The sequence below is a fragment of the Dipteris shenzhenensis genome, chromosome 23 (genome assembly GCF_047967505.1).
Source record: "Dipteris shenzhenensis isolate YYH24624 ecotype China chromosome 23, Dip_SZ_1.0, whole genome shotgun sequence".
In the NCBI taxonomy this organism is placed as follows: domain Eukaryota; kingdom Viridiplantae; phylum Streptophyta; class Polypodiopsida; order Gleicheniales; family Dipteridaceae; genus Dipteris; species Dipteris shenzhenensis.
In genome coordinates, this window is record NC_141618.1 from 24264871 (window position 1) to 24290363 (window position 25493).

Here is a 25493-nt window from a genome sequence, read left to right on the forward strand (position 1 = left end):
CTAGAGTCTACTTATAACATGAGAACGGAGTTTTCCCTATCTAAACGGATGAGGCCGAGATTCAATGCCAGTGACACGATAGATAGCGTGTCGACGCACAGATCATGCTTGGGGATCTTTCCTCCATGCTCACTAGATCGGGGACACGACTAACTGAGGTTATGATGGCTCTTGTCAAGCGTAGGGCTGCTACTAGAAGACCCCAATGGGTCGTACACACAGACCACTGTTAGCAATCACAGGTGTCCTACCATGATGGCCTCACTCATCGCCGAAACCCCCTTGATCCAAATTTCTCTCATGTATTAGATATGATATGATTTGATTTGATTATGTTGTACTGATGCCTAATTAGAGGCTCCACCCTTTCAATTAATTTATGTCAAGTTTCTTTCACTCTCATAGACCCTTTGGTCTTTCGAAGACTTCTAACACCAGGAAATCACAGGTCACTATCACTACCTTTTTAGGGGTAATTTTGGAACCCTATCTAGTATCCTGTCCTAACCAGACCAGAGATGCTTGGGAGCCGGAGCAGTTGCTCAGGGCATGTAGGGGAGATCACGACACACAACTAGACTCCACTTGGAGCATGATCACTGAGTTTTTCCAGCGAGACAGCACCTACCAGTAAGACTCACGAAGGCAGCAGTGAGAGATACATCAAACTTGCCAACGAACTGAGGCACAAATCACATTAGAGGACCTTTCCTCCATGCTCATCAGACCGGAGGCACAACATACAGGAGTGACTGTCACGTGTTCACCGCCGTAGGCAGACCGCACACGTCGACAATCGTCAGTGCTCCATCACAGGTTTATGCCACCACAGCAGCTTTGCACATTGGCGCCCCCAACTAGGGTTGGCACCCCTGCTAGCTCCCACTCCATTAGCTTGAAGAGTTTTCTTCCAATGTATCAATGCCGTTATGATCATGATTATAGGTTTTATTTTGTATTCGTCATGGTTGTTGATGCCCGCTTAGTGGCTCCACCCCTCAGCTCATTGTATCAGTTTCTTTTAGTCTCATAGACCCTTTGGTCTTCCAAAGACTTTTAACAGACTCTCTCTCTCTCTCTCTCTCTTCGTTCCACATATTTCATGCAAAAGCACAGGGAGGATTAAAAAAGGCACACAATACAAAATACCAATCCAGGCCATAACCACTAATTGATATTGTAGGCACTCATCTATAGCCCAGGTACTTTGAGGTCCTACATACCAGTCATTTAATAGAATGAATCCACGATCTCTAGTAGTGTCTTTATCTTTGTGTAATATCCCTTCTTTCTCTATTGATTATTTAACAATGCCAAGCATAAGAACTCCAAAATAGAACCAAACAGGCAAATACACACATGATGAAAGGCTGCCAATGGAAGCCTTTATGTTATTGCATAATTAAATATCATATTTTGATACAAATAGCTATATGGCCATATCTTCTTCTGGTTCATCGAATTCTTGCTCAAAATCGGCTGCCAGAGTGCTTTTGTCATTGGCCACACATTTGCCGTGCCCAAACAATCCAGCAGGAAGGATTATCTTTGCCATAAGAAGTCCAATTGTAATGGACAATCCAACAATTACCATTTTAAATACAAAACCCATTCCTGAGAGAACATCATCTTGGAGCATTGCTGTGACACCTTGTACCCCTATGCCTCCAGGAACTAACAGCAGAATACCAGAAAGAATCATGACCAGTGGGAGATCTCCAGTGAAGTAAGAATATGATGTTCCTGGCATAAAAGAAATAGTGAGTAGAAGTTATTCCAGGTAACATATATAAAACAATCAATCTTGTTATGAATTCTACCTGTGATGCCCACAGAAAATGCAGCGAGCACAGATGATGCATTTGAACCAAGTTTGGTTCCTGCTAGTGATGAGACAATATATCCAACTCCTGAAGCTAGAGCCATGCCTGGCCATTGCTTGAGCCTTGCATTAAGTAAGATATTTGAGCTCACCGTATATCCAGAGAACCTATTCCCATTACGTAAAACCATGTCAATTTACAACTAGGGGAAACACATATGTGTGTATGTGGAAATGTACACAGAGAGAGAGAGAAAGAGAGAGAGAGAGAGAGAGAGAGAGAGAGTTGCATTTTTCAGATGCTTACCATAATATGTCCCACCAAACTGACAGATTTAGACCTTGACAAGTTTCAGGATCTGGCAGCTTTTTGTGAGTCCACCACACCAAGCTCTCACCAATAGATAATCCGAACCCAAGTTGCAAAGCAGAAAATAGACCATACATTATACGGGAAGCACCTGTAACATGAGCTTTTGCAACCATGTCACTGACACCTAAGGTCAAAGACATACCTGCCCAGAAAGAAACATAATTTGAAATAATGAGATGAACATCACTGAACGATACAAACCATAATTTACAAACCAGCCTGACTTCAAAATACCTTCATTTAGGTAGAAAAATGTTTTGGTCAAATTCCAAAGCTCCTCCTACCTAAAGGTTTAATAGAGCCTACCAGTCTTGAAACGAGAAAAGGTATCTTATGATGAAACACCAATAAGTAGGAGCTTGCACTTTGTTCAAACCATTTCAATGTTGTTAGTATCAAGAAATGTGTTTTTCTTAAACCTATGTGCAGGCTCATTCTTTCAAGCATCTATTCCCCTTCTATCAACGCATGTGACATGCCTCATGCAAGCACTCAGATTTTGACTATCATGCCCCTATGAAACTCTGCCAGCTCTGCTATTCCTCAATGCTATAGAGTCCTTTCTGTTTGTAGCCATCCCGGCATCCCGTCTCTTTCTCAAGCCCAGCCTATTCAGCACTAAGGGACCCAAATGATGGTGGAATTTTCATATGCACCTGTGACCCTATGCTTGGAAAACTTCCAAACACAGCCAGCTCTCTGATACGACAGTATGAAACCAATTCGTCACATGACATGCTTCTAGATCCTGTTCTAGCATTCACAATTCTATCAAGAAGTCTCGACTACAACCCAGCCATCAAGAGCTTCATTACAACAACACCTCAGCTCCACCGATGAAGGGGTGGTATAGATCCTGCATGTTGGCACGAAGTGGACACAAGACGCAAGAGTGTAGTGCACACATAAAGCTTCACTAAATAGTTCCCCAATATAAAATATAAAAATAACACAGACTACAATAATTAAGCTAAGTCTAGGCTACATAACCATAGCATTGTAATATTCCTATAAATCCCCCCTCAATGCTATGGCTGAAATACTCTGGAAATGTCTCAATAGTACCTAAGGTACCATGGCTGTGCACAAATCCATCCACAATATAAAGCAACCTATGGGAGTACAAAGAAATAACAATGTCATGTTATAACACCCTTTGCCATTGTTTGTATGTTTCTCATCCCCAAGCCTTCTCGATAATGTACAAAGATATCCACCACATTATGCTTAGATGGACAGAAGATAAGGTCGATCCTCAATACAACCCATAATATAAATGATGATGATTTTCAATGTGCTTCATGAGAGCATGAAAGATAGGACTGTTGGCAATGGCAATGCAACTCTGACTATCGCAATAAGTGGGAGTGGCCACACCATCCTGTGAATGATGCAGATCATACATTAACTTCCTCAACACATACGCATTCCATAGTGGCTGCATTAGCTGCCTTATACTCGGCCTCATTGGATGAAAGATGCAAGCTAAGACCAATGAGAAACAATAACCAGAAGTGGATCTTCTACCATCAATGTCCCCTGACCAATTTGGGTTTGTGAACCCATGAAGGTCGATGAAGTCACGGTCTTGAGCATAATGTAAAACAAAAGTGAGTATACCATGTACATATTTGAGAATCTTTACGGCTGCATGTCAATGAGTGACTGCGAGGCAATGCATAAATTGACTGAGCAATGCTGTAGCATAAGCAATGTCAGGCCTCATAGAACACAAATAGAAGGGGCTGCCTACCAATTTCCTTTAAAAAGTACCATCAAAAGATGATCAAACCTAATTTTTTTTGCAAACATAAAGATTAGGCTCAGTGTGAGTATTGAGAGAACCCTTGGACAACAAAAACTGATGTATCTTCTGATACCATAAATGCAATGCTTGATTGAGCCCATATAGTGCTTTCTTAATCTTGCACACCATGTGTGTTTGTCCACTAACCACAAATCTCTGAGGTTGCTACACACAGACCTTTCCTAAAGATCCCCACTTAAAAGGCAACCCCTTTCATAAGCCAACCACCCATAGCATGAAGTTAAGGCAATGACACAACAAATAGTAGTCATTTTGGCTACTAGAGAAAACGTGTACTCATAGTCAGTTCCCTGTTCCTGTGCACACCCCTTGTCAATGAGACGAGCTTTGTCTTTCTCCACTATGCCAACTGAATGATACCTAGCCTTATAGGGTCCACAACATTCTTTCCAAAGGGAGGATCAACCAAATCCGGGGGTCAGCCCCTTTTATAGCATGCCTGAGTGGTCCATCTAGGGCAGGCAGTCAGCCCATGTAGGGCTGTTTGGTAGGCCACCTAGAGGCAGGTGGGTTGGCCCACTTGTACCAGCCAACTAGAGGGGGACAGGCTATTGCCCCCTCCCATTGTTGTAGAATCTCACATTGGAGGTTTCGCCCAGCAGGTCAGAGGGCTTTCCTTGAGATCCCTTGCAGTCTCCTTTCAGTTCAGTTTGTGTGGTGTGGTTTGCTCTCTCTTTTCTATTTAGTTTCCGCTGCACTCTCACAGGATTATTCAAGAAAAATGTGCAGAAAATTCTCACTGAATGTCACCAATGCTGAGCTGGAACACAAGGCTGCAGGACTGTCCAGGAATGAACAGCATTAGTGGTAAAAATTAGGATAAAATTAGGTCATTTTGACTCAATTAACAGGCTGAAAAAGAGAATGAACAGGGGCACCACAGTGGAGGTCGGAATCAGGGTGTTTCTTTCTGCAAAACTGCTCCAAACAGCAACAAATAGTACATTTTTGGATTATGGAAGAGGGGAAACCTCAAAACGTCCAAGATGGTACTCCAAACAACAGCAAAAGCAGGTCATCCAGACAGCTGTGAATCTATGCTGTTTTGGAGCTTTGTAATCCAGCAGGTCAAAGCTGTTTTGCACCTGCAGCATATGTTTCAAGGCCTCTCTTCTAAGTGTTTCTCCCCTTTTTTAAAGGATTCTCAGATCTGTTTTGCTATTTACCAGCTGACTCATTTGGGGACTGTTTTCAAGCTTTTGGAGCTGTCTACTTGCTGTTTTGAACTTGTCCCAAGTAGTTTTGTAAAAAGACAGCTTGTTATTTTGCACTCCCGAGTGCATAAACAGACCATACAGCTCTGCAATTTTCTGTTTGGTCCAAAATAGAGGTATTTTAGGTCATTGTGTGCATGACCACTCAAGGTTTGACTGAGGGGAAGATGTGCTTCAAGCGGATCAATTTTTAGTCATTGTTTGGACTGCTTTCAGAGGCATTTTGCTGTCCATTTCTAAGTAAATATAGTTGTCAATGGGTATATGCCTTGTCGAGCCAAGCATTGGCTAGTTTGGATAGAGATTTTCTGTGTACAAAACACATCCCAGCAACGGAGTTTTGTGGACTGTTTTGAGGCACATCTGTAAGCCAAGCATTGGACTTTGAAATTGGGGATATTTTTGGTTGTTGAGTGTGTTCATAGTATGTAAACTTGAGAGACTTTGCTACCCTTTGTGTATTTTTTCAGAATGGCTCAGAAGGGTCTTTGGAACTATGTCACCAACGATGAAGCCCGACCCAGTCCTATTGCGCTAGGCACTCTTCCACAACAAGGAGTGGTCATGGCACAAGACGTGGGCAACAAGCACAAATGCAAGCACTTGCACGTGTCATCCCTGAGCAGAAAACATGGGACACTCGTGATGTACATGCCTCTAATAATATGCCCAATTCACTTACAAAGGGTCCCATTCTTCTTATCCCTGGTTGCCCAATAGAGGTCATGACTCTTTTGGGCACTTTCTATCACATCTTGGCAAAAGCTATTTGTTTGAAATTGCAACCTTTTCTCCCAAATCTTATTCATGATGCGTAGACAGGCTTGTGTATTGCCAAAGTAATTTTTATAACATTTTTTCATTGTGGGAGGCTTCGGAGTGGGCTATGCAAAGGGGCTAGGGGATAGCCATTCTACTCTTGGATTTCAAGAAAGCCTATGACCGAGTATATTGGGGTTTCTTTGAGGGTACCCTTCCACGCTTGGGTTTTAAGATTTTGGATTAGAGGAGTCTCTTCATGGTATAGATCAGCCCACATCCAAATGCTTATCAGAGGGGAGAGATTTAAGATTTCCAGATCAGTCCAACAGGGATGCTCTCTTGCCCCTTTATTGTTCTTATTCGTGGCTGAAGCCATGAGCATATTTTTGAGATCTTAAGCTCACATTATTGGGATAAGGCTTCCCCTAAGGCAAGGTGAGGAAATCTTGGATAGTGAGCTTGCTAACAACACTATGGATGCCATCTCCAGAATCTTAGTTCTTTCACGACATCCTTGGATTTATTTTGTTCTGTCGTAGGTTCACGTATATTTTGGAATAGATCCAATGGCTTATGGATTATGAGAAGGACATCCTTGATTTGGGTTTCAATTGGATTAAAGAGGTGTCTCAATCAGATATTTAGGGCGTGGGCATCTCTCCTTCGTAGTAGTTTGATACTGTATTGGAGAGTATTAGGGGAAAACTCCTTTTTTGGAGGTCATCTAGGGTTGACCTTGCATCCAGAGTGATAGTTGTTAACCAGGGACTATTGGCCAAAGCTTGGTTTATTTGTTCTTGTGGTACAGTTATTGGAGCATGCTTGAGGCTGCCACATGTCGAAGATGGAGCATCAAGTGCGGAAATCCCACTCCCCATCCTGCCAGTTTTTTGGGATATTGAGGAGGCTAAGCACAGCTATGGGATGAGGATTGGGGCCCTCGCACCCGACGCTTCCTGTTAGACATGTGGCAGCCTCAAGCATGATCCAACAACTACATTATCATAAGCCGGTGGCTGTAGGACACACAATTGAATACCTCAAGATTGATGAAGAGAACCTAGCGTCCGATCATAGTCATGTAGGACAACAAGGTTAAAAACTAGCGTCCGATCACAAAGCCCAGTCATGTAGGACAACAAGGCTATAAAATACAGCACCGCCCAGGTTAAGAAAGGATTGAAAAAGGCACACATCAATGAAAGAAAGTTTATTAACATCTACGAAAGACCAAAGGGTCTATGAGATTGTATAGAAACAAGATACAATGAAACCTAAGGGTGGGGCCACTAAAAAAGGGCTTCGCTACCCAAGGCCGATGCCTGTGACGAGAATGAAAAGTAGCACATCGCATGCTGCAAGAGAAACCCACAAAGGGGGAGCAAACACCGGGTTGTCTATCAATTGGTCACCTGCCCTCGAGTGAATAGACGTGTGTATGCTATCTGTGGGACCAACACAACTGGACAACTGAGGAGAGACAAGAGGAGCTCGTCTGACAGTGGCTCATGATCTGGTGAGGGTTGGCTCAAGAGAGAAAATCTGTGATATAATGTTGTCACTTGGCTTGTTTGGGTCCGTCCCTCCTCCTTTGCAATCTCCATGTTGGGGCCCAATTTCTAGCAAGTGCTATCGTCACTCGAATGGTCTGTCTCCCCACGTAAAAGAGAGAGGATATGTCTGTGGATCTCATATGACTATCCAATCGGGGTTAGATCTGGCAAGTTGTGTCCTTTGGCTCTTTAGAGAGGGAACTAGAAAAAACTATATGCCTTCTACATGGCAAGCAATGAATAATACATGATAGCCATACTGCAAGAACGACCCATATATGCTTAGGAGGAGCATAGGCATGCCCTGAAACCACCGGTACAACCAAGAATGTAGAGCACCAGATAAATGCTTGGAAACATCAAACACAGCCGAAAAAGAGTCCAATGCTAGAGCATACAAAGGGGTGGTAACGATCAAGAAAAGAAGATTTATTAGAAACAAATAGCTTAAAAAGAACCCTAGAAAGTTTTCCCCTAAGCTACATGGCAGCAAATATTAGGTGGGAAAAGCATCCTAGGGAGATATGATATAGCTGTCAAGGAGCTTTGTAAAAGAGATGGGAAAGAGAGGGACAACCTTGAATTCTCTAAAAAGGCAACAAATGACACCATCACAGAAGACGATGTAGGAAAGGGATTGAAGAAGCTACCATGCCACGCACGGAGGGGGCCAAGAATGCTTTGTAGACTTCAAGAATAGAAAAGCTCCAAGCCCCCCGAGTACTCAAAGAAGCCATGCTTTGATATAGAGAGCGCATTGGACAAGATAGCGCAGCTCTAGAAAAAAAGATCATCATGAGTAGTAACATAGGAGTCAAGCAAGGCTTCCCCTTCTCACCAACACTCTTCGGTCTTTCCATTGATGAACTGAAGGATTGGATGAGAAAGAAAGAACAAAGAAAGAAATAAAGAAAGAGAGTACATAGTAGAGAGGCAGTCCTGGTTGCGGGGTATGTCCTATTATTCCTCATTTAAGCAGATGACGTAGTGTTCTTTGAAAAAGAAAAGAGGGACATGCAAGCACACTGGGATGCATTAAGCAAAGTCTACAGACACTGAGGCAAACAAGACAACATTGTCAAGACCAAAGTAATGTCAATTGAAGCTTGGAATAAATAGATGGTGAAGGGGACCTTTAGACAAAGTGACCTCATAAAAATACCTAGGGTTGCAAGATGAAGACAATTACAGGTGGGACGCATCCGAGAAAATGGGAGGTTTGAAAGCTCTATACAGCTTCCAAGTAAGTGCAGGAAGGCACACCCAAGGAATTGGGAAATGAGAAAGTTCTTGTATACCATGCTTGTGCAAATAGTGACCTTTGATGGATGACTAGCTTGGGCAACCAAATTCTCCAGAGCTTATTGGAGAAGAAATATAAACTTTTATAAATGCTTCTCATAAGAGAACTAAGGGGCAAGGAATATCCTAGTGGCTGAGATTAGTATGATACCTCTCGAAGGGGAAGGATTATGCCAATATGTGGTCTATTTCAACAAGCTTAAGAACATGGATGCAAGCATGATCCCACACAAAGCAACGAAGGCTACCACTGGATGGCATAAGGAGGGCCGGATGGATGGAGCTATGGGACATACAGGCTACTGATATCCCGGAGGATATGTCCTAGGTCTTGCCCTCCTGCCCCTTTCCACCTCTAGGTCATGGGAGCTGGTCCTTATTTTGCAGATTAAATGCCTTTTAAACAGTGATATATCCTTTTGCATTTCATATTTGCCAATTGGTTTAATTTCCTATTTGTAGACTGCATTTAGCATTTATTGTGTGACCAATTTCTTTTCCCCCCCCAAGGATTCAAGAGTCTACAAAACATGTCCCACAGGGGAGGTAGAAAATAGGCAGCACATGAGCCTCTACACACAACAGAGAGAAAAATAGCAGGAGCACTGACAGCCTAAAAATCCCCTTGGAACAACCAGCCAAATAGCTGGGGGGCTATGTAAAGTAAGTTTTGGGATAGTGCAACAAAGTCATCGGGCTAGCAGTAGCTAGGCAAACACTCACAACATTACAAGTTCTGTAAAGATTTCTTTTCAAATTTTGGATTTAAAAGAACCAGTACTAGTCAATAGTAGTTGCATCCCATAAATCCTGAAGGGTCTCAAGCGGAATTTAATAAAATTCTCTCTCCTCTTCTATCCGTGTGTCTCTGTCATTGTTTCTTTGGTTGTAGTACATGGTTTGACATAAATCTCCCCCTACTTTTTGATGTGACATCTAATCCTAGCTATTCTCCCTCCTCCTTCCTCGTACTTGCAGCCTACTCTGTGTGTGTGTGTGTGTGTGTGTGTGTGTGAGATGCTCGCCGCTCGTCGCCTCTGCTCAGCTCCAAGTCTGTTGGTTTCTCATTGCCTCCACTCAACTCCAAGTCGCCTCTCAACTCGTTGCCTCTCCTCGGCTCCAAAACGCCGCTCAGGCGCCTAGCCCATAGTCCACAGGTCGCCGCTCGTGCCTTTTGCCACCTCAATTGACTAGCTCAGAGCACACAGTTAGGGTTTCTACCGCTCCTGTAGCCTCAGTCCACTATCCACTATTAGGGTTCGTGCTGCCAATTCGACCCAATTAGGGTTTGCTGCCAGCAACCTCCTTCAGCTCAATCGAACCAGTTAGGGTTCATCGCTCAGCAGGTCATCCCCAGCACAGACAGTTCGGCGGGCCCCAGTCGGTTGAAGGACCCCTAGCTGTGCTGAAGCCCTAGCCCAACTAGGACGTTAGTACAGCCAGAGATGGCTAGCAAAGAGTGGCCCAACTCTCTTCCTCTTCCTCAAAACCTCCTCAACTCCAGCAACCCCTACCAACAAAGCCAGATATGCCATAGTTACAACTGAACACCCTCTCCATTTGCACATGTCTATGAACAAGGAGGTCCTTTTGGCCTGCCCATCATTGGATACCATGAACATATCTTGTTCCTACAAGATCAGGTGAGAGAGCTGAGTTTGCAACTGGTAGATGCAATAGCTAGAATCCAGGTTCTTGAAGGATCTGGTAAGCAGGAGGTAATTGGAAAGCTTCCCTCCCTACCCCTAGTTAGTCTCCACAGTCAATGATCTAGTTCACACGAAAGTATAGACAATCAAGCAGGAGGTCATTGTGGAGTTTGAAGCAAAGGTAAACAAAGTTGATATTCAACAAGGGAGAAAAGAACATGAAGCCAGACAAGATAATGCATTAGAAATAAGAATTGAGGAGCTTGTAGATGGATGGTACAACGAGAAGGGCTCATTCGATGATACCTTAGCACATGTCAAAGCAGCCATGTCTAAGATTGAATGGACAGCAGACGAGGAGGATAAGCCTGACAATCCTAATGAAGATGGTGAAGCTGGAGTAGTGCATATTGATCAGCGTAAAGGACATGTTGTCATTACATTTAATTCAAAGATTCAAAGTTTTACGACAGTCTTACCAGATGAGTTATGGATAGCCGAGAAACTCACAAGAGCTCAGTTGAAGGATAAAGCAACATAATTAGCCAAAGTTAAGGCTGCCAGGAAGGATGGAAGGTGATCAGTGTACCGTGGAGGAATTGCACTCAGAGAGTTTAAATCAAAACCAAAAGACTCTCAGTCTTAAAATGATGTATGGCCGATTATATATGTCTTTTTAGGATTTAATCTAGGTATTCTAAATAAATGGAGTTGTTTCTGCACTCCTTGGGAGCTGCCATGTGCCCTCCCTAAGCGGATGTACTAGATGGCTCTATTGCTCCATAGACCTTTGGTCTCCCGTGGACATTAATAGACTTTCGCTCTCTCTCTCTCTCTCTCTCTCTCTCTCTCTCTCTCTCTCTCAATGTTCGAAAGGCACAAAATCTACAGAATAAGAACCAGCTCCCACTTTCTAGAACTAGAGAAAGGTAGATGGTCCCGACCAAGTGTCATGTGCATGGTGTACCTAGGTTTGGATAGCAGGTTAACGTGGGTTATGGGATAGCATAGGGCTGGATGGCTATTTTTAGCCGAGATTGCTATATATAGAATTTGATTCATATATAGTGCTTTCTTTATATGGAGGGACCTATTCATAGCATTGTGCTATCTATAGCAAGTTTCCTTCTATATAGAGGGAGGGCCAGTGCTATGGTGCAGATCAGTTGAGCGCTCCTCAACTGATGGATGGGGCTTGGACCCAGGCCGGGACTCTGGCCATCTACATGGCGGATCATAGGTGGTGTATCGAAGGTCCTCTAGACGGGCTCAAGTAAACAAAGTTGATATTCAACAAGAGAGAAAAGAACATGAAGCCAGATAAGATAATGCATTAAAAATAAGAATTGAGGAACTTCTAGATGGATGGTACAACGAGAAGGGCTCATTCGATGATACCTTAGCACATGTCAAAGCAGCCATGTCTAAGATTGACTGGACAGCAGACGAGGAGGATAAGCCTGACAATCCTAATGAAGATGGTGAAGTTGGAGTAGTGCATATTGATCAGCGTAAAGGACATGTTGTCATTACATTTAATTCACAGATTCAAAGTTTTACGACAGTCTTACAAGATGAGTTATGGATAGCCGAGAAACTCACAAGATGGTATGGGATGCCTGGGATAGATACAGGCCTATGGATGAGTTGAGCTGTAGCCCACATGCTCGGGGGTGGTCGGGAGGATCGAGGCACCTGCTCTATGATTCTGGTTGTATTGAGGATGAGATTCTAGGTCAGTGATAGGATCAGATCCTGCGGGGTCGTGTCATCTGGTATTAGAGCCGTCCTATCACAATTGAATTCAACGCGAGGTATGCAGAAAAGATGTCTTCCAGGTACGCTTTTTGAGATTGCTTTTGCAAATCTGAATTTTCGCTCATGTATGGACTGAATCGTTGGCTGATGATGTGCGCTCATGATTGGGAGAGTTGTGGAAGAAATAGAAGTCCATAGGCTGTGTGCTCTCTCTCAGTTGCTACGTGTTTGAAAATCGTGATTCCCTGAGAAGGGTAGGCGATGAGAAGACTTGATGCTTTCAGCAAGAGATATGAGGATGGATCGTTTCTGACCTATAACTACCCACGCTTGGGTTGTTGATGTGATTGGCTGTGTGGGGACGCGTGACAGTAGGCTGGTTAGGGAAAGAATTCGCTCTAGGTTCTCAAGGATGAGATTCCTACCCTAGAGACCTAGATTTGTTGCAGTTGAGAAGTAGGAGGAAAGAGAGAGCATTCATAAGCCTAGAAAGTGGCTTGTCTAGGAGATTTGGGCATCAGAGACAGGGGCGATATGATTGGGGGCAGGCGCTTGGCTTTGGGAAGGAGCGTATGGCCTGATTTTAGCACGTTTTGGCTATTTTTGGCTGGCTGGAGAAAAGCGGGACAAGATCTATTAAAAGCGAGACTGTTTTTTGGTTAAAAAGCAGGTTGCTCTTTTGTTTTTCTCTAGCAAGGAAATCACTTGCTCTAAATCTAGCACGTTTTGGCTATTTTTGGCTGGCTGGAGAAAAGCGGGACCAAATCTATTAAAAGCGAGATTGTTTTTTGGTAAAAAAAAGCAGGTTGTTTTTTTGTTTTTCTCTAGCAAGGAAAGCACTTGCTCTAAATCAAGCACCCACCCTAAATTCGCCTAGGTTTTGATGGCCCTTCCTGGCTATTTATATACCCGGGATTTCTCTCTCTTTCTCACTTCAGCACTTCAGCGCATGAAGGCGAATTTCCCACCCTCCTTCCGTCTGAGATCAGCCTATCAGATTCCACCATCTTTCTTGCTGTCCTCTACTCGCCTTCTTCCTTGATTCCACGCAGCCCTAGATTCTCTTTTTGTTAGTGTGAAGAGCACGCGTTTGGACGCAGTTGTTTTACTTCTAGTCCCTCTCCCGTGCGAGATATTTTCCAGCCATGGAAGGACATCAAAGTAATGAGACACCTACGTTGGATTACTGTTTTATTGAGATGGAGGATGAGGCTACATCATCGGAGATTAATCCTCGTAGACCTCATGACCTGCTACGAGAGATGGATTCCTTGATGGATGAACTCTGGGCAGCTCTTCACTACTATAAAACACCTCAGTACCAGAAATATATTGAAGAAGGCTCATGCTATTCTAAATGTAGACAGCTTGTTTTAGAGTCTTTATACCGCTTCCGAGTTATTGAGAAGCGATGAAGAAGTTGAAATCCTTAGTGTTGACCGACACCTAATTATTTTTTGCTCGACTGGATCTTTCAAACCACTCTTGGTTCAAGAAGCTCCCCAATTTTGTATGAATTATGTTCTAAATTGTCTTATTATTAAATTAACCAGGTCTTGGTTAATTTGGATTTGATTTGTAACTAAGTGGCATTTATAATTTGCTTGGTTTTTTCAAATTATATAACGTGTACTTTTGTTCCATATATCTTGCAGTTTTTTAGATATATGGTACATTGAGGATGCCTGAGACTTTGTTACATCTTAAACTAGACTTAACTAAGACAATTGGATTCCCCTTTCTCGAATCTTGGTGCGTAGATTCCAGTTTGGTTTCTATTTGAAGTTTTGATTTCGATGTGATTGTGAGTTATGGCATTTCTTCGAGTCACCGTTTGGACATATGAAGGTTCTTATTGATTAGACCAGGATGAGTCTTGTTGGATACCTTCTTTGAATCATGTACAAAGGCGGGGTCATTCTGATTCTCACTCTTTTAGCCCGAGGTCGTGGATAGTCAGGATTCAAGAGTTGTTAGGGATGCTACCTGCTGTTTTCTTCTTTGACCTATTGGTTGGGGTATTGTAACACAAGGGGGTGATATAATCACATTAAGAAAAGGATTGAGTACGGATTTGCCACCCTGACTCAATCTGGGATCATCTGAGTTGAAGAGGGATTGGCTACCTGATTCACTCATATTGTCCACTGAGTTTCTTATTTGTAGTATACTTTGGTGGTATGGGACACTAAGGTATCTTACATTTAAGATTCTCTGATGTGGTGGTATAATCCAACGTGAAATAATACCCAAGGACCTCTAGGGTGAAGTACAAGTAGGCTGAATTGAATTGGGGGCAACTTGATTAGATTTTTTTTTATGAGGGCTGACTAAGATTCTTTACCCTGAGAGAAGCCATGTATTTTTTGGGTTCAACCTTGGAGCTCCATAGTCTAGACTCAATCTCAGGGAGGGTTACCGCATATCTTCTGATGATGGTATGTCAGTGCCTTGTTTGGAACTTGATGTTCCTAGATAAGAGATCCTAAGAACTGGATGATCCTGTGATCGGAGTGGTTTATAGTGCACAAGTTTATATAGGATATTCGGTAGTGGATGGTTATTTTTAGAGATTTCGGATTGTATGTTTCCGTAGTCTTTGCATCACATAGGATGCTATTCCTATGATGGTTGACTATATACATGTCTAGAACAGTACCATTGACTGGATATAGCCAACTGAATTTTTACTGATTATCCTCATGTAGGGGCATTTCGAGGATAGATCAAGCGGACCATATCTTTGGTCAAGATTTTGCCCATTGATACTTCCATGAAGATTCTTCCATCATGAGTTATGAACGGATACCTTATTGTTCTGCGATGGAAAGTCTGTCATGTATTTCAACCCACGAATTTGAATTACAAGGGTATTCTGTTGAGGGATTTTCAGAATACTAAGTAATTAAAGAATTAGGGTTGATAGAAATTGCAACCCAAAAATTGGCCTCGAGGGGTTCAATTGATGGGGATGTTCGAACAATGATTCCTCAATCTCAACCTAAGATTTTGAGTTCAAGGATACTCAATAGATAAGGTTGATAGAATCATTTACCTTCAGCTACGGATTTTACCATGCTTGTGTACGGATATGTCAATGGAATTGACTCTGTGGATTCAGGCGTTACTTGATTTCTCGAGAAGATTACTCGACGATATGTAACCTTGTTTAGATTGAGAGATTTACTTTCCTTGGGTTGGTTATCAAAGCTTGTGGCTTTGGCCTTAGATTTTCTTTGATTTGAATCTCCTGGAAAGTATAGCACACTCAAATTGATAGTCAGAGTATAGTTATTGGCATTGACTCATCTTCAGAGAGAGTTTTCGGGCTTTCTAGTGAACTCAGGAGTGAGTTCTTAGAGGACGGGGAGTATTCTAGGTCAATGATAGGGTCAGATCCTGCAAGGTCATGTCACCAAGAATCACCAATGAAGCAAGAATCTACCCAACAAGAGAGATACAAAATGAAGAGCATACAGTCCTTCACTGCGGAGCATACATGCACATCAGAGAAAAGTACAAGGAAAGGTACAACAGCAGTGACCTCAGCCTAACAGTCCTTATGAACCAACCAGCCAAGCAACTTGGTGCATGCCTTAAGGAAACCCTAGGACAACCCATTAAAATTTTGAAAAGTTAGTCAAGCACATACTAACCACAATGCACATAGGATTTACTTGAAAATGAGCTCACATGCAAACAAGTGCTGGGTCATTTGATGTCATCTGAGGACACATTGGATCTTTCAACGCTTGATACGCCGTAAGAGGTGGGCCTTCCTCACACATAGGATGGATGAGATTATCAGAATGTTTCAGAGAGGACATTGGATGGGGTCTCCTATCGGAAGGAAGACACCTATTCCCATCACTGATCCAGATGTGTGGCACCCTTATGCATGCCCTCTCTATGATGTTTCGATGCAAGTAGTACTGGATATGTCCTCTATGCCCAAGCCCACTACCTGACACTAAGTCACTACACATAATGTATGGGCTGCTACACAACCGGAAATCACATGATCATGAGGGCCTTGGACTGAGCATTTCGCACATGGGTAGGAGGCCTTAACTCCCGTTCTAGCACAGATATTCAACCATGTTGTATGCCATGGCTTCCCACCTGCTTGGAGCTCCACCACTATTATACCGATACACAAAGCAGGGGATCCCATGGATACTAGGAACTATCACACCCTCATGATTGGCACACATTGGCTAAGATTTATGGATCGGTAGTAGAAAGGGAGATCAACAGTCATATAGAGACTCACAGGAAGCGGGCTCTAGGACAAGCAAGATTCCGGAGGTAGCATTCCACTTTAGGTCACATATTCACTCTGAGGGCTACATTGAGGTGGTAAGGTCCAGACGCTAGAAAGTCTACGCTTGCTTTGTAGACTTTTGGAAGGCCTTCGACACTGTCACGTGATCCCACATGATCAGGAGACTACATGAGATGCAGATTCCAGAGACTTTGATTTGGGGTGCGATGAGCCTATATGAGTCTGTCAGAGGGAGAGTAGGTGCCCTAGGAGATAGTGGTGAAGCAAGGTTTCCCCCTCTCACCAACTCTTTTCGGACTCTAAATTGATGAGATCACATCCTTCATAGACTGCCTAGGGAGCACGGGATCACTTCTGGCTAACCTCATGATATAGATACTACTATACGCTGATGACATAGCCCTCACAAAGGAACTACAGAGACATTTGGAGGCCCTGGAGGTGTTTTGCAGAGAGAGAGACTTGGCAGCCAACCTTGGGAAGACCAAGGTTACGATCTTCAACACCTCACGCGCAACGCTTCACCAATAGCACTTACCGAGGTGAGCCAATGGAGATAGTGATGTCCTACACACACTTGGGAGAAATCTTCACAGGATCCATCTTCATGATGACTCAGGTAGCCAAGGCACAGAGTGCTTTGGCTGGACTAGAGAGACAGTGCTTCAAGGCACACTTTCAACACTTCAGTGCAACCGTCTGCCATGTATGCAACACCCTTCTGGGGGAGTGATCTCCCGATGACAGAGTGGAGGAGATTTGAGTGACTATAGGTGACTATAGGATGATTCAGAGTAAGCCCGCAGTCCCACATGAGATAGTACAGGTAGAGTTCACCATGATACCACTCTAGGTTGATGCCATCTTTTAGACAGTGACATTCATCCACGGAGTTTGGGACTTATCTCACTGGAGACTACCGAGGTTGACCCTAGAGTCATCCAGACGACTAGTAAAGCGGAGTAGACACATGGTTTGCACGTGTATCCACACGGTTTGCCAAGCAAGGTATTCAGACGGACATGCTTTCCCCCCTTTCAGTACAGCATGGATGCGCCACCTAAGTGGATCCCATGATATCCGATTAACCGTATCATACGGTTAGATCTTCTCCTGCTCCATACATCTCGGACTTTGGGGGGGGGAGCAACAGGAGCTCTCCACCAAGGTCCAGCTCTATCATGACCACTTCTTGAGAGAATCGGAGGAGAGATTCATTATCAGACCCTAGAATCTTGAGGAGGATCACCATTGGACAGACGCAGGTTTCGTCCCATCAGCTGAGGATTGAGGTGGGAAGAGCCATAGGTGTACCCAAAGAGCATCGGATATGTGTGTTATGCACATTGGGGGTGGTCGAGACAGAGGAGCATTTTCTTTGTGCCTTCCCAACCTACTATGAGATCTGGGGACGATACCATTGTCTCTACCCGGAGGGGAGCGGTTTCAGTCCACTCTCACAACTGATCACTTCCACGACCAGGTCTGCATTGGGCTCTATCTGATGGCGACAAAGGGAGACACTACTATGACATATCAGACAGAAGCAAGAGGCGACCAGGCCACAGGATATAGAGGCTGATCGAGCATAGTGACGCGTCACAGACTTCTATGCATTTGAGTCAGCTCCAGGGCACAACGGAGTAGAGGAGGAGCTAGCTGATATGAGGGCACCCTGGATCAGCAAAGACAGCCGACACAGTGCCGTGGAGAGAGAGATGTAGAGACCACTTGCGACACGGAGAGCAACCAGAGCACACTCTATTGAAGTCCCTCCTATCACACTTTCCTCAGAGGAGACCGCCAACGACAAGGGGTCACTCTGAACATAGCTCAGTGGGTTCAGAGATCAAGGAGACCGTGCCCCCCACCGAGATATTTTCACAGCTCACCGGAGAAACATCTCGGTGCCGGGTTTTGGCTTTTGAGTCCCAGCCCTCAGTTTGCTTCAGCTTGTATCTGATTTTGATTTTGCTTGAGCACTTGAGGTCATTAGATCAGCATAGCTTAGTACTCAGCAAGGGCCCTAGCACGCCCTTTGATCCAGCCCATTGAGGCTTGTATGAGTTTTCTTTTTTTGTGTACCTTGTCCCATAGGCCAGCGAGATCTCCTGCGGAGGTTAATACATATCTCTCTCTCTCTCTCAAAAGAGAAAGAAAAGAGAAACTCCAGATCTATATCGCCTGAAAGCCTTGCATGTTGCCTATAAAATGTGAAGCCTTGTAAGGAGTCACTTTCCTCACAGAAAGTGTCTGCCATGTTTATGTTTCAGATGGTACAGAAGTTCTGGGTCATGGTCTTGGCTCTTGGCCAAAGGACAGATATTACATTTTTCTTCTCAAAAGTTTGCAAAAAGGTCCCTTCATATTGCCATAAATTACATTACAGTAACTTTTATGCCTGAACTAAGAAGGAAGAGAGGAACAACCAGATTGCATTGGTACACAATGAATTTAACATCACATTAGGAACAAAATAATAATCCTCAATCATCTGACTCTGTGTAAATTCATTCACAGCGACCTGATCCAGAAACAAATTGAAAACTTGCTGCTAATGCATAGAAGTAGAATCTGCACAATATACCTGGGAGAAGCTGAACTAATGATGACAGAGCAATGTTGGAAAAACAAAGTTTGAGCTGAGACAAATGAACAGAAACAACCCGTGCCAAAAAGGAGACCACTACAGCTGCTGCAAATTCAATGAGGTTGTCCAAAAGAGACGACCTTTTCGCAACTTCATCCAAAAGTCCAACAATAAGCCCCAAAATGAAGGAAAAGCAAGCATCCCACAAGCTTCCTGTCAATAAAAGCAGAATCAATTTAAGCTCCTCATCAAAGACAAAGACAGATAATCAAATGTAGGTGTAGTCATGACTTTTACTGATTGCAACAAGGGCTCCAACAGACGTTAGTAAGAAATTATCACCCAAATGTATGCGCCTGGGATATGTTTAAAGTTTATCAATTCCCCACATATTCTGAATCTCCCATGCAAAAATGGCAATGTTACAAGAAGTTTAAAAGGACCTTTTGCAAAGTTCAGCAAATGACCTTCAAAAAAGAGAACAGCTGCCGTGGCAGCTGACACAGCAAAGCTGAGAAGGCGCCACCACCATGAACCAAATTCAGAACGTGACATGGCTATTGTTCTCAATCTCCAGTATGCCACAACAAGTTGTGTTTCTTCCTTTCCCACATTATTGGCTAGTTCATCCGCCCGTCCAAGTTTGTCAACATCGAAATCACCTTCAACAGTGATCAGATGACACTCATTTCTGTAGCATATTACAATCTGATGTTTGAAATCATTTCAATTTGCATTCAAGGCCAGAAGCTTAAATTTCAAACATTGAAAAGCATTCTGTTTCTCTTTCCTACTGTCAAAGGGTCTAATCTTCAAGTGTCAGCAAGGTATGGTTACATATTCATTGTTGAGCCTTGAAGGACAACAGTAAGGATGTCAATGAACTCAAAGGCCTGGAATGCAGCTCAAGAATGAAGTGTTTCTAGCCATCTCAACTTGTGTGTTGTCAGAATCCAGTCCCTGAGAATGCAGGGTATTTTCTGGGTCCAAATGGGATATATGCAGATCTTTAAAGACGGTTCACACATATGTAAGAAATGAGTTTCCAATAACATGGCAAAAGTAAACAAAATTTGGATATGAAACTCGAATTTGCATCAATCAGCATCGCAAACATCAATACGAATCCACTTCATGGGAAAAACCACAGGGACGACTACTCATAGCTTGACGTCTTAGAAAAATACAAAATCCATTCATACAAATCGCAAAAGATTGAAGTCTAACCTTGAATCATCATCACTATCTGAGAAAGAAAGTAAAATGAGGGATGGAAACACAGCAATTTTGACTTGAACATGGAGCCGCTCTGCTGCTCTCTCAATTAGATATTCTGTTCTTGAAGCAGAGCTGCCATATGAATGTAAGGCCACAGCTAAACGATACAAAAACCTTCGACGAAGGTTGAAATTAGATCGTTCTTCAGCTTTGCTTTGCAACCGCTTAACTGTATTTGCAGAAGAGTAACACGTTAAGACAAAAAACATTGATGCCAATTAGTTCATCCTTACATAGTCACAAGTGGAGGTATCTTGGAAAGCTTCCGACTTAAAATGTAAACTTCGTCAAAGCAAGCAAAATATCTGATCATGAAGTAGGGGAGTCTTTGATGAGGCAAGAAAAAGGTCAAAACTCTTACAAATGTCTTCCTCGTTCATTGTCATACTTCGACGTGATATGCAACCTGAATTAAAACTCGGGTTCCTTTTTCGTTGATCTTCAATATCTTTATGATATTCTCGTATAGAAGATCCTCCAGACCCTAGAAGCTTCTCTTTCAGGAGTGATGACATTATCTGAGAGATGTGTGCTCTCCACTCAATCAATTTAACTCAAAGCCAGTGTCTTGGTAGCTGGAGACCTGCACGTAGAAGCTTCTTTGCTATAACATGGAAAAGATCACCTTATGACATGCAAAGTCCAATGATTATTTTTGCCAAGATCATAATACGCCAAGATTTCCGATTATTCTTTTAGCCCAAAGAAAGTTACTACCAAGCAACAACAACAATGATCTGATGAGTTCTGTAACAATGGACTTCAGTTTGGATGATCTGACTGGCTCAAATAGGAATGTTACTCCGAAATATAGTAGGTGTAACGGACTCATTGTAAAATGCTTGCAGCTTGATGAAAGATCTCGTGAATGGTTCTACGGTTCTGAGAGTTTCAATTTGTGAGACAGCAACCACTACGACGTGCCAAATAGCCAAAGTAGGGGAGACTTCTCACTGCAATATGAGAAATATGAAGCTTGCACAAGAACGCTAAGGTATGAGCGCTCAAGATGCAGGCTTGAAACACGAGTGACGCACTGCACTCTTTGAAGAAAAACGACAATGACATCGGTGGCGTGATTGAAAAAATGATTCATTGTGGCGCAAGGGAACTTTAGGTATGACATCTACGACTACAACGGCGATCTAAAGAGGGCTTTACAAAATTGAAAGAATTCTGTAGCACGACTACGAAATTTAGTAAAGAACTTACTGCAAAAACAGAAACCACGCCTGAAGACATTGTAAGGCGATCGCAATTGGCCGTTATCCCTGGGATGCGATTGTCATCCCATCCCAGCGATAGGCTTTGTATCGTGAATACGTAATACTTTCGAGAAGACAAAGCCTAGTACAATGATACAGCAGAAATAGAACCGAAAAAAACAGCATTCACCATCAATCAAATATTGTCTAGTTTCGTCACCTACAAAAGAGATGGCGCTTTGAGATGTGGCAGAAGAACCACAAGCACAGCTTGTTCTACCGGCGACCTTGGCGAGCGTAACGCCGTGGGAACCGGATGGCGATTCCGATTCCGCCTATAAGGTGAAAGCGGTGTCTGCATAAAGGTCGGAACTCAGTGCTGGACACCTGCAGGAGATGAATGCATGCGATCTAGGCTCCGGAACAGAATGAAAAGGACATCCATTTGCCAAAGACGGAAAGAATGAAGTGGAAATGCTGAATCGTGCAGATGTGACAGAATTACCGTTGGGGCCTCCATCGACTTTCACGACTCAGTGCCTAAAATTGGCAAGCATTTCAAGGGATCAGCTGCGGAGCGCCGCAGCTTTTGTCGTGCTCTCTGGTCGTTTGTTGCAAGATCTGGATTCTGAGACCCCAAAGCGAAAATGCTGCTGCAATAGAAAATGCCAACTGCAGAGGATTTCGCAATCGAAAGACGACACGTAAACGAAACGGAAGCAAGGCTGTAGATGACGATGAGATACCGTTCAATGTTCACAATTGTCGTCACGATTATCTAAGCTGCTTGCTCGGAGATAAGCTAAAAACAGTCAAGCAGCAACATTTTCTTGACACGATCTCTGAGTCAGCAAGTATAGCAACAGGGAGATGACATGCAAACTTCAAGCAACAAAGTCAGCTGATTCTTCTCCTCTCCCATGTGGAAGCAAATTAAAATCGCCGCGCCTTGATCTCACCATCGCTTGCTGATCGTTCCATTCTTAATGTGTCTCTCGATTGGCGTTTAAGTTCTGCTCCAACTTTCCTTACGATTTTTGAGCGCCTGCAATAAGTCTTCCCACATGCTGTCTGTTATCGAGCTTCAATCTTTTCTTGTGCGCAAACACTAATCAGCAAATTTTCGGGGCAATTTTGCTGCCCTCGTTAGTTTGGAGTTCTGTGAAGGAAGAACGAAGAGGCCAAATTCTCGTCCCTATATTTATTGCTGCTCTCATTTGAGCCAGCTTCTGATGTTTGAACTTCGTCGTCTATCCACATCTTTTGCCTACGCGCATCTGCATGGTCGTTTTTCTGATGGAAATCATTACATGTGTATTCCTTATACGATCTTTAAGCGTCTGCTGTAAGTCTTCCCACATCCAAGCCTCTGCTGTCTGTTATCGGCTTCAATCTTTTCTTGTGCACAAATACTAACCAGCAATTCGTACCAATTGTTGCTTCCCTCGCTGGATTGAGTTCTGTGACGGAAGAACATTTGGTTCCTTAAAAGATCTGCTGACTTCTTGTCTGATTCCTCGTCTATCCACAAATGTTGCTTACGCGAATCTGCATGGTTGTTTTTCCGATCGAAATCAGTTGATGTGCTACATGCGGCAACCATGTTGGTGCTCGTAATCCGCGAATCTGCATGGTTGTGTGTCTGATGGAAATCAGATGATATGCTACATTCGGCAAACATATTGTTGCTCGGATTCCGCAAGGCGTTCGTCATTAAGCAGCTTCAAATCTTTCTGAGAGCCATTGTTAATTCAAAGCTCCAAATAAGGTATCTTCACACATCTCCAGATTAAGGCCGTTTTCACATGCGTCTCCAATGACAGTTTAATTTACAATGCTAGAATAAAACCACCCTTTAGTGTATTTTAAACGGGCTAAATTCGAAAAAAACGGACTAAAATTTTGTTGTGCCTTTAGAATACCGGCTGAGATTTTGAATATTTTAGTGTAAAAACTGGCATATGTGTGTGCTTTGAGACTAAAAAACCAGCTCACTTGAAGATTGCCCTTAATTTGACTGGCTGGAAAAAAGGTTTTTTTCAAGCATGATTCAGTAGAGTCTGATCTCTGTCCCTGCATGCTCTCTTGCACGAGATAATAAATCCGCCCTGACGAAAGTTTTGCAGACTACTTCAGTGCATGGCATGGAGGATAGAAGGATCTCTACCAATCAAAGTCTTTGGGGCATTGGAATGCTCAACCAACATGCCTGCAAACAAACAGCCTTCCTCGGCTAGCAGTCCAATGCTAAAAAAACTCGTCTCCAGCATTGTTATCACCATGGGGACATGATTTTTCACTGCATGGGGAAGCTCTCTAAAGGCCTTATGACATGGGAGGGGTTTTGTGGGAAATTGTACTTCCCATATGTTGAAAGGGGTTTTTTCAAAAATTTGTGTCACATTCTTGAATGCAGAGATGCACATGTGTGTAGATGATGCATAAGTTGAGGTAGATTGGCCCTCCAAATGGGGTGGAAGGAGTGCCCACGTGAGTGTATTTTTGCTAGACTCTTCCACATACTCCACACAAGCCACAATCCATATGCATGCAAATGCTCATACACACCATGAATGACACGAGAGGGTGCAACCCTCATGCCTCTTGGGCATACCCCATTATTCTACCCTTAGCCTATGACTCTTTATGCCTACCATTGATTAATGCAATACCCATGCACAATGCCACCCTTTCCTAACCATCCTAAGACCTAATGCATACGTGCATTTTTTATTATAATTTATATTTAATTGGCCAGTTTACAATGTTATAACCATAGGGTAATCACCAGATTCCCAAGAATGATCCACTAGGATCTAATACAAATAATCATGTCATGACAATTTGGTGGAAAATCATCCTATGTGGCATGCTGTAATTTCCCACATTTCCCTCGAGCATTTGACCTTGGTGTATTTGTGGGAAAAGAGTGAGGGTCTCCTTCTTATGATATGCAATGATGTTCATAGGGTGTATGCATGATTAGGTGGTACATTAGATACCACTTTTTGTGGAGGTTGCAAAGATGGCTTGCTACCACACTTAGTGACCGGTAGTTGGCCTTAATTTGAACATGATACTCTAATTTGAAAACTATTCTAGGATTCAATGTTGGTTGCCAGTTTTACTTAGATACCCTGCTGAACATCCTATTGTGGGGGCTGGCAGAAGCTGCACACAGCCAAGGCAGAATGAAGACACACGGGAAGGAGATTACGTCCCCCATCCACATTGCCTCTCCAAAGAAAGTAGGGAGAGGAAAACGGAAGGCAGCAACTCCATGTTCACTTCAGCTTCACTGTCACTTTCTCCTCCGCAGAAAAAAAGAAAGGAACACCATCGAGAGTGCCCACGGTTGATAGTCCCACGTCACCTTCTTCTCTGTAGGAAAAAAAGAAAGGAACACTATCGAGAGTGCTCGAGGTTGATAGTCCAATGACTCTAATGAGGTTTCAAATTTGGGTTGCAAGTTTGTCGATTTACTTTGTGCATGATAGCATCTTTCTTTCAAAGAATATGCATGCACCTTCTCAGAGCATACCTTCTTCTTCGAGTGTGTGTTTGAGCAGATGAATCAGTGCCATCCTCCATACGTGGCATTCAAAAGGAAAAAAGTCTTCTGCACGACTAAAACCCAAGCGCATGAGGTATACAACCTCTGCGACACCGGCCAAGATGCACGACTCCTTGGCGAGAATGATTTCACTATGCAAGATTGGTTGGTTTGTTTCAATGTTGCACCTAAGAGAGGTTCCAAGGTTAAGTGCAGGACCATGAGGCTAGAGTTTTGGGCAAAATTCTATACTTTATTTACGTCTGTGTACCAAGAATCTCCTGGGAATTATGGTTTGGAGGTCATGAAATCATTTGCAAG

The 25493-nt window shown here is 43.2% G+C and overlaps 1 protein-coding gene across 1 annotated transcript; it reads right to left on the reverse strand.

Annotated features, from left to right (window-relative positions):
* Positions 1–1429: 1429 nt before the first annotated feature.
* Positions 1430–22167, reverse strand: LOC147887146 (uncharacterized protein C7D4.12c-like). The gene is made up of 9 exons (XM_087394942.1): positions 22125–22167; positions 21844–21974; positions 20776–20997; positions 20364–20583; positions 19604–19827; positions 19134–19349; positions 2130–2337; positions 1821–1990; positions 1430–1743 (listed from the first exon to the last, which is right to left on the reverse strand). The coding sequence occupies exons 3-9, from the start codon at positions 20927–20929 to the stop codon at positions 1430–1432; spliced, it is 1506 nt and encodes a 501-aa protein (XP_087251068.1). The 5' UTR covers positions 20930–20997; positions 21844–21974; positions 22125–22167.
* Between the last annotated feature and the right edge of the window lie 3326 nt (positions 22168–25493).

Bases quoted from the DNA above. Each gene is read 5' to 3' on its own strand.
- LOC147887146 (XM_087394942.1), bottom strand. From the start codon at position 20,929: ATGTCATCACTCCTGAAAGAGAAGCTTCTAGGGTCTGGAGGATCTTCT. The intron at 19,350-19,603 runs GTCATTTGCTGA...TTTTATTGACAG, and splicing joins AGCTGTTCTCTTTTTTGAAG to GAAGCTTGTGGGATGCTTGC. The intron at 1,991-2,129 runs GTAAGCATCTGA...TAATGGGAATAG, and splicing joins GTTTGGTGGGACATATTATG to GTTCTCTGGATATACGGTGA.